Here is a 13,156-nt window from a genome sequence, read left to right as displayed (position 1 = left end):
TAAGCGAATTCATCCATTAAAGCTGCCAGCAGCGTACATAAAGCCAAACAATTCCCCTAACTACCCAAATTGATCAATTTCAATTCACTGCAAATAGCCTGGGCGTGATTTGTTGGGGTGGCTCCTCGGTTCCTTGGTGGCCCGTAATGTCGCCCCCTGGTTGGTAATGTTTGGCAATATAAAAACTTTTTTTGTACTTTTACGATATAGGAGGCATCTCTCTCTCTGTCACTCTAAAAAAAAAAAACAAAACAAAAAAAGGTATAAAACGACAACGACACCTTTGTCGAAGTAGCTTACTACAAATTTGTCAAAGCCCGGGCAAATCGAAAACAAAAACGTAAAAACGTGAAGCGAAGTAAAAACTCCAATCGGTGGCAATAGCACGCACCAAAGGCAAAGTTTGCATTTCAAATCTCAAGTTCCCTGCTGCCGAGTTGAGTTTTTTGTGTGGAACTACATATAAGTTCGAGTTTGCGGAAATGGTCAACCATCCGGGCAATGGACTTGTGACCTACGGTCTACTTCTGAGCTTACCTTTGCGAGTGGTGCTATATGCAGCATTTCTTTACCTGGATAATCTGATGGCCCTCTTGCAGTTGATCCAGGAGATTTTGAGCCTGAATGTGGAGGTGCTCGTTTTGGGCATCATGTACATGTGCAATCGATGGCCGATTGCGGGTTCACCACTTCAAGTGATCGTCCTGCGTATCGTCCATTTCTATATGAGCACTTGGGGTCTGCTGCTCAACCGGCTCATCCACTACTTGAAGTTCCCGTGCGTCATTCTGAGACGACTCAGCCGAGTTTTCCACCTCTGCGCCCAGAGACGCACCTGGGCGATCATGCTGCAGCCGAGCTGAAAAGCGCTGGAAATCACCAAAAAACTCTCAGAGCTGAAAAATTATCCTGCGAGAGCAATAAACGTTCGCAAGTGCATGAAATTTAATGCTCAATTTGTGGACTCAAATCCGCATTCTTTAGCGAGGTACTGGATGAACAGAGGGGTATATTGGAAAAAAGGAAAATTGGATATACATTTTAAAGTTTATGTTCTCTAAAGCATAAAATTACCATTGAATATTAAATGGAGAAGTATGATTTAAAATTTTAAGGATTCTCTAGGGTCTATCACTATTGCTGCTCCCTTCAAAACTTCTTTCTAAAAGGTGTAATAAATTATTTTCTAATTTTATGTTATAAAAAAAGGGTTTTTTCACCTTAAAAATGATAATTAGAACATGATAACTTAAATTATTATTTTAACCAAGATAAATTAAATTTGTATTTTTTTTTTCATAGCATTAAGTCTTAATTCCCAAATTTATTTAACTGCCAAGTATCATTTAGTCGACTACAGCTTTCCAACATTTTTTGGGTAGGGGAATGCCGCCAAATGCATCCGCATTCGCATTCGCTTTTAGCGTGCGCAATTACACTTGAAGAAATCCTGGGGATTTCATGCGAAAATCCATTTGTCACAATGCCGAGTACGTGAGGCTGCGCTGCAGCTGCAGCGGTGCGTGTAAATGTGTCGTCCGGGCAGAGCGCGAGTCCTTCGGGTCGTCCGTTTGGCCCCTGCCGTCCCGTCCTCTTCTCTCCTCTCCTGTCCCGTTTCGCCCTGTCCCGTGGATCCTTTTGCATCCTTTGGCAAAGCTGCACAGCTAGTTCCACCGAACTGATGCAGCTGCAGTGCCGTTGCTCTATCACAATGACACTTCATTTCAGTTGGCCTCTGCGGCAAGGAGTCAGTCCTCGATGCTTTGCCCAAAAATATATGTACACATCTACATGCCTCGTATCTCCGCATCCGCATCTGTATCTGTAAATGTGGTCATTGCCGGGAGCCTTTGGATGAGAAAATAGCCAGCTCTGGATTATTTGAAGCCGACGTAGTGCGTTCGCTTAATGGAGTTTCTCCAAGGGCCAAGTCAGATGTAGGAGGCCGGAGGAGGGCAGCTCCAAGCGTATTGGCAACGTAAACGGATTCTCGGATTGTTGGTCTCCAGGATTCTTAGATTTCGGCAATCAAGTACAATTCAAAGAGCCATGGCATCCAGTATCAAAGGTCAAAGGTTCTTAAGGAGTGGGAGAGTCTGGTGAAAGCGGAGCTTAAACATAAACTTGAAGTGAAGATTTAAAAGTTTTTTATATAAATTTGTATGGTTCTAATATTTATTTCATTTATTTTGAACTTTTTTAATGCCATATTTTCTTTCACTTTTCACTCGAAAGGCGGAATTTTTTCTCCAAATAACTTATTTTGTCAATATTTCAACTTGCTAACTAAACAATTTTTTCTGATCTTGTTACTTAGGGCCGGTTTCTCGAGTGCCGGCTAAAATTTCTCGAACAGATAAAGTCCCTGCTAAGGCATTTTGGCTTTCTCGAGCACCAATGTGAGAGCTAACTTTGACAGGGACTCGGAGTCCCTGTTAAGCGTTTTCGGCTCGATAGAATGACAGCTGATTTCCCAAAGCCAACTATGAAGATGAAACGAAATCACAGCTGACTTTTCCTTTGAATTATACCCAAACAGCTGATGAAAAAATCGAAGCATGCCATTTTTTGCCCTTCACAGCACAATTCTGTGCGTTAACAGCACTCTGTAATTGTTTCTCGTTCAGATAAATTAAAGCAGTCGAGAAAGCGGATTTGCTTTTACGAACAGTTTATCTGGTATTTAAGTTTTTCGAACAGATAGCTATCAGGGACTTTGACAGGGACTCGAGAAACCGGCCCTAAGACTTTTAAAATCCTTGTAATAACGAGCTGTTTATGCCCAGCTTAATTTTTATAGTCTAAAATATGAACAATCAACCTACTGAGGCAACCATAACTCCTTTTAAAAAAGTATGCCACAATAGAGGACTCCCATCGCCACTTGACCAAGAACAAAGGGCGAAGGATTTAAATTAAAAGTACTTTACTCTAGCCCTTGATCTGTGCAATCCACCCTCGCTTTTCACAGATTTCAAGTGCGAAAGCGAACGCCGCACAAGTTTTCATAATCATGAATATTGTTTATCGCCCTGTGAGCAGCTCAGAGCTCCCAGCTCTCAGCTCCCAGCCTTTGCAAGTGCATTTGAGCATAATGAGATAGACTATGGACTCCGGATTCCAGACTCCAGGACTACAGGACTCCCGGCGAAGTTGAGTTGGCCTGAGCCGCAGTTGAGTTGCAGTTTAAGCCGCTCGCTAAGTGCTAAGTAAAAAATAACCGAGGCCATAACAAAAAGGCCATGAAAAAAGGTCTTTAGACACTTGACATCGCAACGGATGGTGAATGGATATGGGGCTTAAAGCCCCGCATTGCATTTAACTGCGGGAAAAAAAACTCTTTAATTGGCTCGCAACGGTATTTTCATAATATGTTGTTTCAAGAGTTTACAGCGTATTTACACATAGAATTACATAAATGCTGAGCGCATTAACTTTAATTGAAAAGTATTTTTAATTAATAAATTTCAACACGTTGGCAGCGGCACAGAACAGAACAGCACACATAATTGCAAGTAGGCATTAAAAAGTGCCCACTCTTTCCGCGCAAAGGGCAATCATCACAACAATAACAATATAATGTCAGCACAAACAACTGCATATCCGAGGGAAACATATATATACAAATACATATATACTACATAGTACATTGTATTGATATGTCAGACAACAACAATGGCAAACGGAACAGCGACCAGCGGAAAAAAGGTTAATTGACCAACAAATAACTTAATTAAATCAAATGAAAATTAAACAATTCAATTTTTAATGAGGTTCGCTGGTTTTGACCTCGTTTCAATTATGAAAAGCAAGCACAATGGGCACAAGTGCCCGGAGTAGGCAGCTCCCGGATGACTGATTGGACGGATGGACGGGATGGCCAGCTGGAGGTCGTCGTTCCGCCCATCCGGAAAAGTGGAAAATTGGAAAAGTGGCAAGTGGCAGTGGCACACAGCACTGACAGCTCTATTAAAATTTTGAATACCCTCAATTTGGACCGCCCTCTCAGTTTCACTGGAGCTTCCTTCGGCGTACAATAAAAAAATGGTCAGTTGAAAACTATTAATTACAGGTGGTTAACAAAAAAAATGAAAAGGGTAAGGAAGGGACTTTCGAGTATGGGGCCGAAACTCTAAAACACGTGTGATTGCTGAAATACTTAATTATACCTTGGAAATGTTTTAAAATACTCATTAACTGAAATTAGGTTGCCTTCACGTAGAGTTCCAGAAATAATCTAATTTACCAGGAATTAAAAGCTATTTAAAGCTAAGGTTTTAGCTAAACTGTTAAAACATACATTATTAAATTAAATTATTACATCAAAAAATATTATAGTTATTAATTATAGTTATTACAGATTTTTAGGAATATTTTGATCTTTAAATTCTTTAAACTTTTATATTTTTATATTATATTTTTAATTAATACTAAAACCCGACTACTAATTAATTAAGCCTTCCGAATGGAAATTCCATTTACTTTAATTTATGGAAATATTGGCAACTTTTGAGATGAAAATCTCGCCATCGCTGTAAATAAAGCCCTGTTGAATCAATAATTAATTTTTAATGATTTACAACGTGACAACTGCTTGCATGGGGATAAAATAAAATAGCAGATCAACTATCAAAACAGAAACATTGCCTCACTTTAACAATTCACAAACCGAATGCGATTCGCCATTCTGCACCCCAACGGGAGTGAAGTTCATAAAAAATACATAAATTATGTAAATTGATTAAAAAATCAGCATACCTCGGCAATAAAATGATTATAGAACAGAATGAATAAACAATAGCCACTTGCAAAACTGCAACAACTGCAGGACAGCACTCATAGAACAGAACAACAATTTACAACTGCCGAGTGGCAATTGAAACTAAGACCATGGAGGAATGTATTTTATTTGATTTTACTTGCTGCTCCCTTTACTTTTTTTTTCGTCTGGTCTTATTGTTCTTATTGGTTGTTATTGTTGGGCGTTTAATGAATTTTATTGATTGCAAATACAAAATAAGAACACAGCATCAGGCAAATGGAAACCATTTACAGCTTAAAAATATTTAATTACCAACCACCCAAAACGAATGGACTGGGGGATTTCGATGGCTCGCTGGGAGTTGGGTCGAAATGTTTCAGGTCTTGCCACCAAATTGCAATTAATCTTCTTTTAACAGCAAACTTTTGATCCGCTTTATTTGCATTTCGCTGCGGCCCAACCGTTGGAGGGAAAATAACGAAAATGCTTGTCATAAAAAATTATCAAGGGTTAAAAATTATGTAACGCGTTTCATTTTGGTCGCTGGGAAATGATTTATGCAAAATCTGTGTGCCCCTTAAAAATGAATATAAATTGTGCAATTTCATGATGTTCTTTTACTCCTCCAACTTAGGTCAACTTTTTGTGTCCGGCAAATTAATTTAAAAGCAGCAACAATAAGTAAAATAACAAACTGCGCAAGGGTCGTGGGTCGCTCTTCCTGGGCATTATTTATAATCTCACATTGAAAGGTTCTCTAATCTTCTGCTCTTAAAAACGTCCACATTAACCGATAATAATTTTCTGATAGCCCAGGTAACCGGGATAATAGCCACTGCCATAGCCGTAATATCCAGGCGATTGTGAGCCGTAGTAGCCGTTGTAGCCAGGATAGCCAGGATATCCCCAGGAATAGCCAGAATAACCACTGGCCCAGTTAAAGAAGGGAAACCCGGTGATGCTGCCGCTAAAGAAGATGCCACGCCTGCGACGATGCCGCCCCGGATGCAGATTCCACACGGAAGCAGTTGCAGATTCATCCCGCACCGCAGAGCCGCCAATTTCCTGCTCCAATGACAGCAAATCCGTTTTTACATCGCCAACTGGTGCCACATCCTTGTCAACAGCCGACGCGCCACTCAAGTGCGTGCCCAGCAGCAAAATTGTCTGCAGCAGCAACAGCAGCATATTTAAATATTTAATTCAACGTTGAAAATATGATATTTATATTTAATTCAATCGACAAACCGCGTCAATGCCTCGCACACAACTGCCAGTCAAAGAGTCGTCGATGCTTCCTATTTATATGTAGGTTGAAGTGTGGATGGAACACCACATACGTTTGTTTTAAAGCTCGCTAACTGGAGTTAATGCAAATGGATTCATAAAAAAATTCAAAAAAATATTGGTAAAGGCAAAAAATATTCTAACAAATGTGACGTATTAGAAGGGGCAATCAATATGGTATAGAAGCTAATGTGTAAAAATAAATCTCACGAAGATGAAATACTCTTTTTTGGTCATATTTTGACTCCTCTTTGATTTTTGATACTGATAATAAATTTAACCCATTAAACTTACCTGCACACTTTTCGTATATTTACCCATTTTTATTTAAAGTTTTTCAGGCAAAAGAGTCATTCATTTCTTTTCGATACTCGATAATTGAAGCCAATGCTAATTTTTTTAATAAAAAACTCCGAGTAAAACCAATGGAACTCAAAAAATGGTATCGAAAAAAGCACAAAAGAACAAGATGGAAAAAATTGAATGAATCAAGCAATGTAGGCAAAGCAAAACGCTTTTCATATAACCTTTGAACCTACTCAAGTCGAGTACAAGTTCAAAAAAAGTCGTTTAATCTGGCTTTGTGGCTTGACCAGGGGGCTTAAAACACTCTCCTGATGCTTATTCCTAAATCGCTTTATGAACCGAATTATGAAGGCTTGACAGCACTTGTCTGATATTCGTCGCAAATACCCTCAGACACCCTGAAACACCCCCCATTCGCCCCACCCACCCACTCATTTGCGCAGCCAAACTGCCAGACCTTGTGTCCCTTTTCACACATTACGCATACGACACGTTGTTGCTGCTTTCGTTCGGTCTGGTTCTGTTCGCTTTGCTAGCTCGTTGGTTGCCAATTGACACATTTCATGTTCAGATATGCGTAAATAACAATTATTGTAATTTTTCAAAGCGCTCGTTGCGAGACAAAGCGTAGACTTGTGACAATTCAGCGATAATACATAAAAGCGTAACCTTAACCGACAGCGTGTGAACCTTGAACTTGAGTGACAGGGGGCAAAAAAGGCGCCGGATGCTTTTATTTTTTTCCTTTGTATATATATATAAATATATATATTTTTTTTTGTTTGCCCGAGTAAACTCACTCCCCTTTCTCATAAATATATTCTACAGGATGTGTCGATGTGCCAGTGTCGGCGTGTATGTGTTTGCCAATGTGTCAACATTTTAGATTGCCTTGCATGATTTGCAAGAAAAATGAAGACAATAGTTGAGTTTTACACTCTCCACTCAACGAGCGCAACAAGAAAAACGTGAAAAACAGCAAAAACAAGAAAAACGAAGCCAAGTACCGCTGTCAGCGTGTCACGCGATTTGTTGCCTTTGAACGAGTATGAAATGAATATATTTGTCATAAAGGAAAGTCATGGCCCGCTGTTTGTGGGTGTCGTCGAGTTCTTTATCCCCGATTAACAAGGGCAAAGGGTAAAGGGTAGAAAGTGAAGTGCTGAAAAGGGGTTGAACAACTAATTGCTACCCAGTAAGCTGCTTATGTTGCAAAAAACTCACAAAATTCTTCTATCAGCCTGTTTAATTGCACACAAAAAAATTTGCTTGGTAAAATTGACCAACAAAGATAGTTACGTAACTATTAAAATAGTTACGTGTATTTTGTTTTTGCTTTGGGTTTGTGTCTTTGCTAATTGTGTGTATTTTGTTGTTGGGAAATGAAAATTTACTTAGTAGAATTGACAATTTTGCTGGTTGGGGCCTGTTTGACAATTATTACAGTTGATTTTACCAAGTTTTTTTTTTGTGTGTGGGAAAAAAATTACCACAGGCCAGGGGATTTCGTAAAATTAAAAAAAAACCTATTCACATTTTTAGCAAGCCTTTTTAGGAATTAAAATGGTGAATTTTGAACCTTTGTAACAAATATTAGAAATGGGTAATGAGAACTAAAATAAGGATTATGTACTTTATCACATCACCAATATCCCCCAATCGAAAACCTTGAGCAATCGCCTCGAACAAAAACCCCCTGCAATGAAAAATCAGAATTGGGTTAGTTCCGTCTCCGTCGCATTTTAATTCTATTTGCACATTCGGGCGAAACTTACAAATACAAAAGGCGAACTATAAACAATGGCAGCGGAACGAGAACAAGAAATTGCGTTGCCCAGATAACTTCAACAACTTTTCGCGATTTCCGCGACTTGCGACTTTTGTATTGTGTGCACTTGTCTGCGTGCGTATCTGTGTTCGATGAGGCTCCGTCTCTGTCTGTGTGTGGATGTGTCAACAAATGACTCGAATGAAATTTATAAGCAAAGTTAGCTGAACGCAGCAGTGGCAGTGGCGAAAGTTGATAAGGGTTTGGTGGTAAGTGAAGTTTTCTCCAAAAAGCCAAAGAGCCAGCTCATCCGAAGATACCAAGTAAAGGGAACTGGGTCGATGAGGAAAGGGATGAGAATGAGGCATAGTTGTGGTCCCCACTACCCCAAGTCCCCCAAGTTCAACAGGAGGCCAATAACATGGCCAATGTATTAATTTACGCAAGTCAAATTCAAACTTTGAGTTGAGTTAATTAAATGCCCGGCCATCGGAGGAGAGCTTAACTCAAATAGAAACTAATGATAAAAGGCACTGGTCAAGAAGAAGCTTGGCAGCTAAAGAGATTCTTGGAAACCGGAGAAGCCCAAGGAGACCGGCGATAACGGTAACTGGCCAATAGACCGGCCCAGGAAATGGTCAAGCTTCCATCTAGTGAATAATAAGCCCAAATCCTTGAATACGCTCTGAAAAGGCTGATGTGCCGGGCTTCAACTTGGCCGGAACAAGTGCAAACGTTGGCCACTTGAACCCCCAAAGCAGTAAACCTATTGTGTTCATTGAATCCAGCAAAATTCTGAGAACTATCTGAAGCCATACGGTCGAAAGGATTAAAGCTTAGATATTTCCAAGGGAAATAGTGAATTAAGCCATTGTTTAAGAAACAAAGCCTTTCTCCCAATTTTTATCTAAACACCATTAAGAAATTCAATTACAAACATATATTCGGGAAATTATTTCGGGGATCCTAAAGCTTATCAACGAAAAGTAAAAAGTGTTTATGAAATATTATTTATTTTTTTATTGAATAATATTTTATTATTAAATATTTGCTGGAAAAAATTCTTATTTTTTTACGGCTTTTAAGCCATGGTAACATTTTAATGGAATTTCGAATTTCCTTTACCACATAACGATATTTAAAACCTCTCGATTGAAACAATTGAACTGCCATTAATCCTTAACCACCCGCATTCCTTTGCATTTTTCACACTTTTCCCGGAATCGGCGATAAGTCGCCAGGCAAAGAGAGCAAAAGAGAGAGTGAGAGAGTTAAAAGGAAAAACCACCGCGGAGTGCAACACAATACAGATTTAATTAATAATTATAATCATATTTGCAGTCGCTGCCTTGCAACCAATACTTTGTGGACACACGCGCACAAAATTCAATTAACTCTTTCATTAGTGCAATCGCAATCGTTGTATGCAACTCATGCGCTTTATTAAAAACGTATTTGTTTCAGGACTTCTGGCGAGACTTCTCGAACGAAACACCCAGGGACTCCAGGGGCAAAATAACTCGGACTGAAAGTCACTCGGGCTCGACAAAAAGTTGGTTTTGACATTTGCTCGACCGTATTATGACACTTAATGAGAAAGTTTTGTATTAATATTGGTAAACGAACTAAAGGGCGAGTCAATTATCCCTTTCCCTTCGCATAGCTCAGCAATTTTTTATTTAATTAGCGTTGATTTACGGTTTGCTAGGCCATAAAACAGGGCTAAGGGCATATCCATCGTGAAGGCATAAACGTGAATATGTTTATGTGTAAACGATTGTGCAGAGAAAAAAAATAATGACTTACAAGAAAATTTATGAATACAATTAACTTAAGGTTAAGGTTAAATAATATGATTTTATTTATATTTAATGCAATAATAAATTGACATGTCTCTAAAAATCTCTTAAAAATAAGCCAATAAATTCGCTTTTGAGTGTTACATAATGCATAATAATTTAATGCGAAATATGTAGCATACTTTTACTCATCTACTGTTGTGATTTGAAATCCCATAAACTGGAGTTTTAATATATATTCAGAATTTTTTCCCGTGTGCATATCTTTGATCTATAATGCTCACATTGAGGCGCATTTTGCTTAATCATCATTTGGCTACCCCACCACCGACGGCAATCTTTTTTATATCCCCGTGGTAATGACAGGTTGCGAGACAAAAAGTAACTTTTTCAATTTGATATAGCTTAATTGTTATGGTTGTTGCCCTGCGCTGTTGTTGTTGTTGCGTTGTTGTTGCTATTATTATTATGACAGGGCACTTTGCGATGTCATTGTCGCTGTCTCACAGCCAGAGTGTCGGCTAATGTGTCGCCCGTTATTGGGGCTTCCCCCAAAAAGGTTACCGTGTTGTTTTTTTCGTTGTTGTTTCGGTTTGACTTTTATGACATCGTAGCCGGCCAATAAATAAAGCATGACGCCCAGCAGCCGTCGTCTCTGCAGGTTCCAAGGATTCGAAGGATACCCGTTTGGATTTTCCCTCTCCACTTACCGCTGTGGTGGGCCCAAACAAATGCCAAAGTAATCAGCTGGTTAGCTGACTGCTGCCTGCCCCCTTGCAAGAAGTCAAAAAGCAGTTTGGCAGAGTGTGTGGCAGCTTTAAATTCGTGCAGTCAGCACACAAAGAACACCGCAGACCCTCAGCCCTCAGATTCTCAGACCCTCAGTGCTTCAGTCCCCCTTCGCCCCCTTCAGTCACACTCGACACAACTTAACTCTTGAACACATGCCGCCAGCAGGCACATGGAGGAGAAACTTTTGTGACGAGGACGCCGAGGACGGGGACAGCCAACAATGAAGACGACGACCAAAACTTGCACTCGCAACCCACACACACACGTGCACGGCAAGAAAATACCTTTCCAGGATCAGATTTTACCTCAAAATCAAGATGGGGAAGTTGCAAAAGAGCGACACACAAGAGGTATTGGTTACTTGAAAATATATGTATATTTAATCTCCACAAGAAAATCAATAAAAAGTTTTGGCAATTAAATAAATTTAAATTAATACCTTTGGCTTATACCACATCATTGCAATTTCATATTTGAAAACACATGCACTTTTTTATACAAGTGATTTGGTTATGACATTTTTATTGAATGACAAGTGTCAGAAAATTCATTATTCATAAGTTATAAAACTGTTCATAAAACAAGATAAAAAACAAAAATATTCGCTTTTGTATAAAAAATCTTAAATCAGCCGTGTGATCTATAAGGTATACCCCTCATTATTAGGGCGATTAGTAAATGTTATTTGTTTCAATTTGTTTTTAATTCCGATAAAGTTATTCCTAATCTTAAAGTTTTATAGATTTTTTAAACTTAAATTTGATACTTCTTTTTTTTTTTTAGTGTACAAAAATAGCCACGCAGTCATATAGAATACAGACCCTAAAGTCAGGGGATCGCACAATGGTCAATAAGTGGAGCAGTTTGTATGAAAATTGGGTCACCAAGCGCCATTGAAATTGGCATTTCAAAAAGCTGCTTGTAATTGATATTTGATATTTGAATTGGAATCGGAATCGATAACGGTTCGAGTTTTGGGGGAAACGATTGAAAAACAATAGCAATATCGATCAATAAAAGTTATCAGCCTAATTGAATATTTCACATACATAGGCCAGCGACAAAATCTCCCCCGACGAATTCCCAATCGCCAATTAAAGATACATGAATGGACCGACATTCATCGACTTAACCGCCCACTGTGCAATGGCCGTTTGAGATGCTGGGTAATTAGCCGTATTGAATTTTTGGCATAGAAATATACAAAGAATACCAAAACTTTGTTTTGTGCGCTCTGTGGCTGCCAGAGAATTTCACAACTTGTCAAATTTTACGTTGCTCCTTCAGACACACATACAAACTACTTTTGGGTTTTTCGGCTAGGGTTCTCGCAAGTCGGACGGAATGCTTTCCCAAGTGCCCAACTGTCCGTCGGTCCTTGTGTCCGTAACTCTGTCCGTTTGTCCATTTGTCCGTATGTCCGTTTGTCCGTCCATCTGACCATCGGTCCAGTTCTGTTGCTTTTGCTTTTGTTGGCCCAGCCTCTTGGTCAGTAGTTTACTGTCCGTGTCCAGCCCCCTCGATACATTTGTGCTACGTGACTGGTTACAATGCGTTAGGGGAAAGGGCGGAAAACTACGGTTGAGGGCCAGGGACTCGAGTGCCCCTACCCGCAAAACAACCTATACAATTTGTTGGTCTGAAATTGATTTGGCTTAATTCGTGCACATTTTAAATTTTGGCAAACCGACCCAAAACTCACACCCCGAAAAACGAATATTGTGTTCATGCGAAAAATGCTGGATCTAACACTTTTTCGACTGCGAAATACCTTCTGTTCAACTTTGTTGCTTCTCTAACAGTTTTATTAGTGGAGAGAAAGTTTTTAATTTAATTTGTATGCCGGTCTGGGCTACTTAATGACAGTGGTTAAAAGTTAAGTAACCCATTCTCCTTTGCTTTTAATGGAGTCGCTTGCTCTTTTATACAGATTAGCCGCTATAATTAGATAAGATAAATTCTTTTGAAAAGTTTGGAAAAATATACTTATTTATGTATTTATGTGTTCACAATATATAACAGGAGATTTGATTGTCAGAAAAAATATGCAAACTATTTTAAATAGTTTAGAAGCCAAAAATGAATTCATATTTTTAGCTCTTTATAAAAATGTTTATAATATTTTCCTCGTCATTCACAGAGTTTAAAGTTGATTTTAATATTTATTAACGTAATGCACAGGCAATAAGCCATTGTGAATTAAATATTACTCCTTAAATTGCATCGATAATACATAAAATGCATTGTAGACATCAATTCCAAAAATAGTTTTCAATAAATTCGTTCTGAAACTGTGTTTTAGTATTTTTCTTTTATAAATTAAATATACCCAACGTTCGCGAAGAAAAACAAAGCCATAGACAAACAATCCACAGATACAGCGGCACCCACGTATGTGTACACATAATTTGAAGTCGTGATGAAAGGGGGGTTTGAGAAAAA

General features: G+C 38.9%; 2 protein-coding genes across 2 annotated transcripts; one reads left to right on the top strand and one right to left on the bottom strand.

Moving 5' to 3' along the window:
• The first annotated feature begins 258 nt into the window (after nt 1–258).
• On the top strand, nt 259–1,150 carry LOC108060137 (uncharacterized). Its single transcript, XM_017145716.3, has one exon. The coding sequence runs from the start codon at nt 483–485 to the stop codon at nt 861–863; it is 381 nt and encodes a 126-aa protein (XP_017001205.2). The 5' UTR covers nt 259–482; the 3' UTR covers nt 864–1,150.
• Nucleotides 1,151–5,004: 3,854 nt separating this feature from the next.
• On the bottom strand, nt 5,005–5,950 carry LOC108060139 (uncharacterized). Its single transcript, XM_017145717.2, has one exon. It carries the CDS (start codon nt 5,948–5,950, stop codon nt 5,549–5,551), a length of 402 nt encoding a protein of 133 aa, XP_017001206.2. The 3' UTR covers nt 5,005–5,548.
• Nucleotides 5,951–13,156: the final 7,206 nt, after the last annotated feature.

Source organism: Drosophila takahashii, chromosome 3R (genome assembly GCF_030179915.1).
Source record: "Drosophila takahashii strain IR98-3 E-12201 chromosome 3R, DtakHiC1v2, whole genome shotgun sequence".
NCBI lineage: Eukaryota > Metazoa > Arthropoda > Insecta > Diptera > Drosophilidae > Drosophila > Drosophila takahashii.
This window is presented reverse-complemented; position numbering and strand designations above follow the sequence as displayed.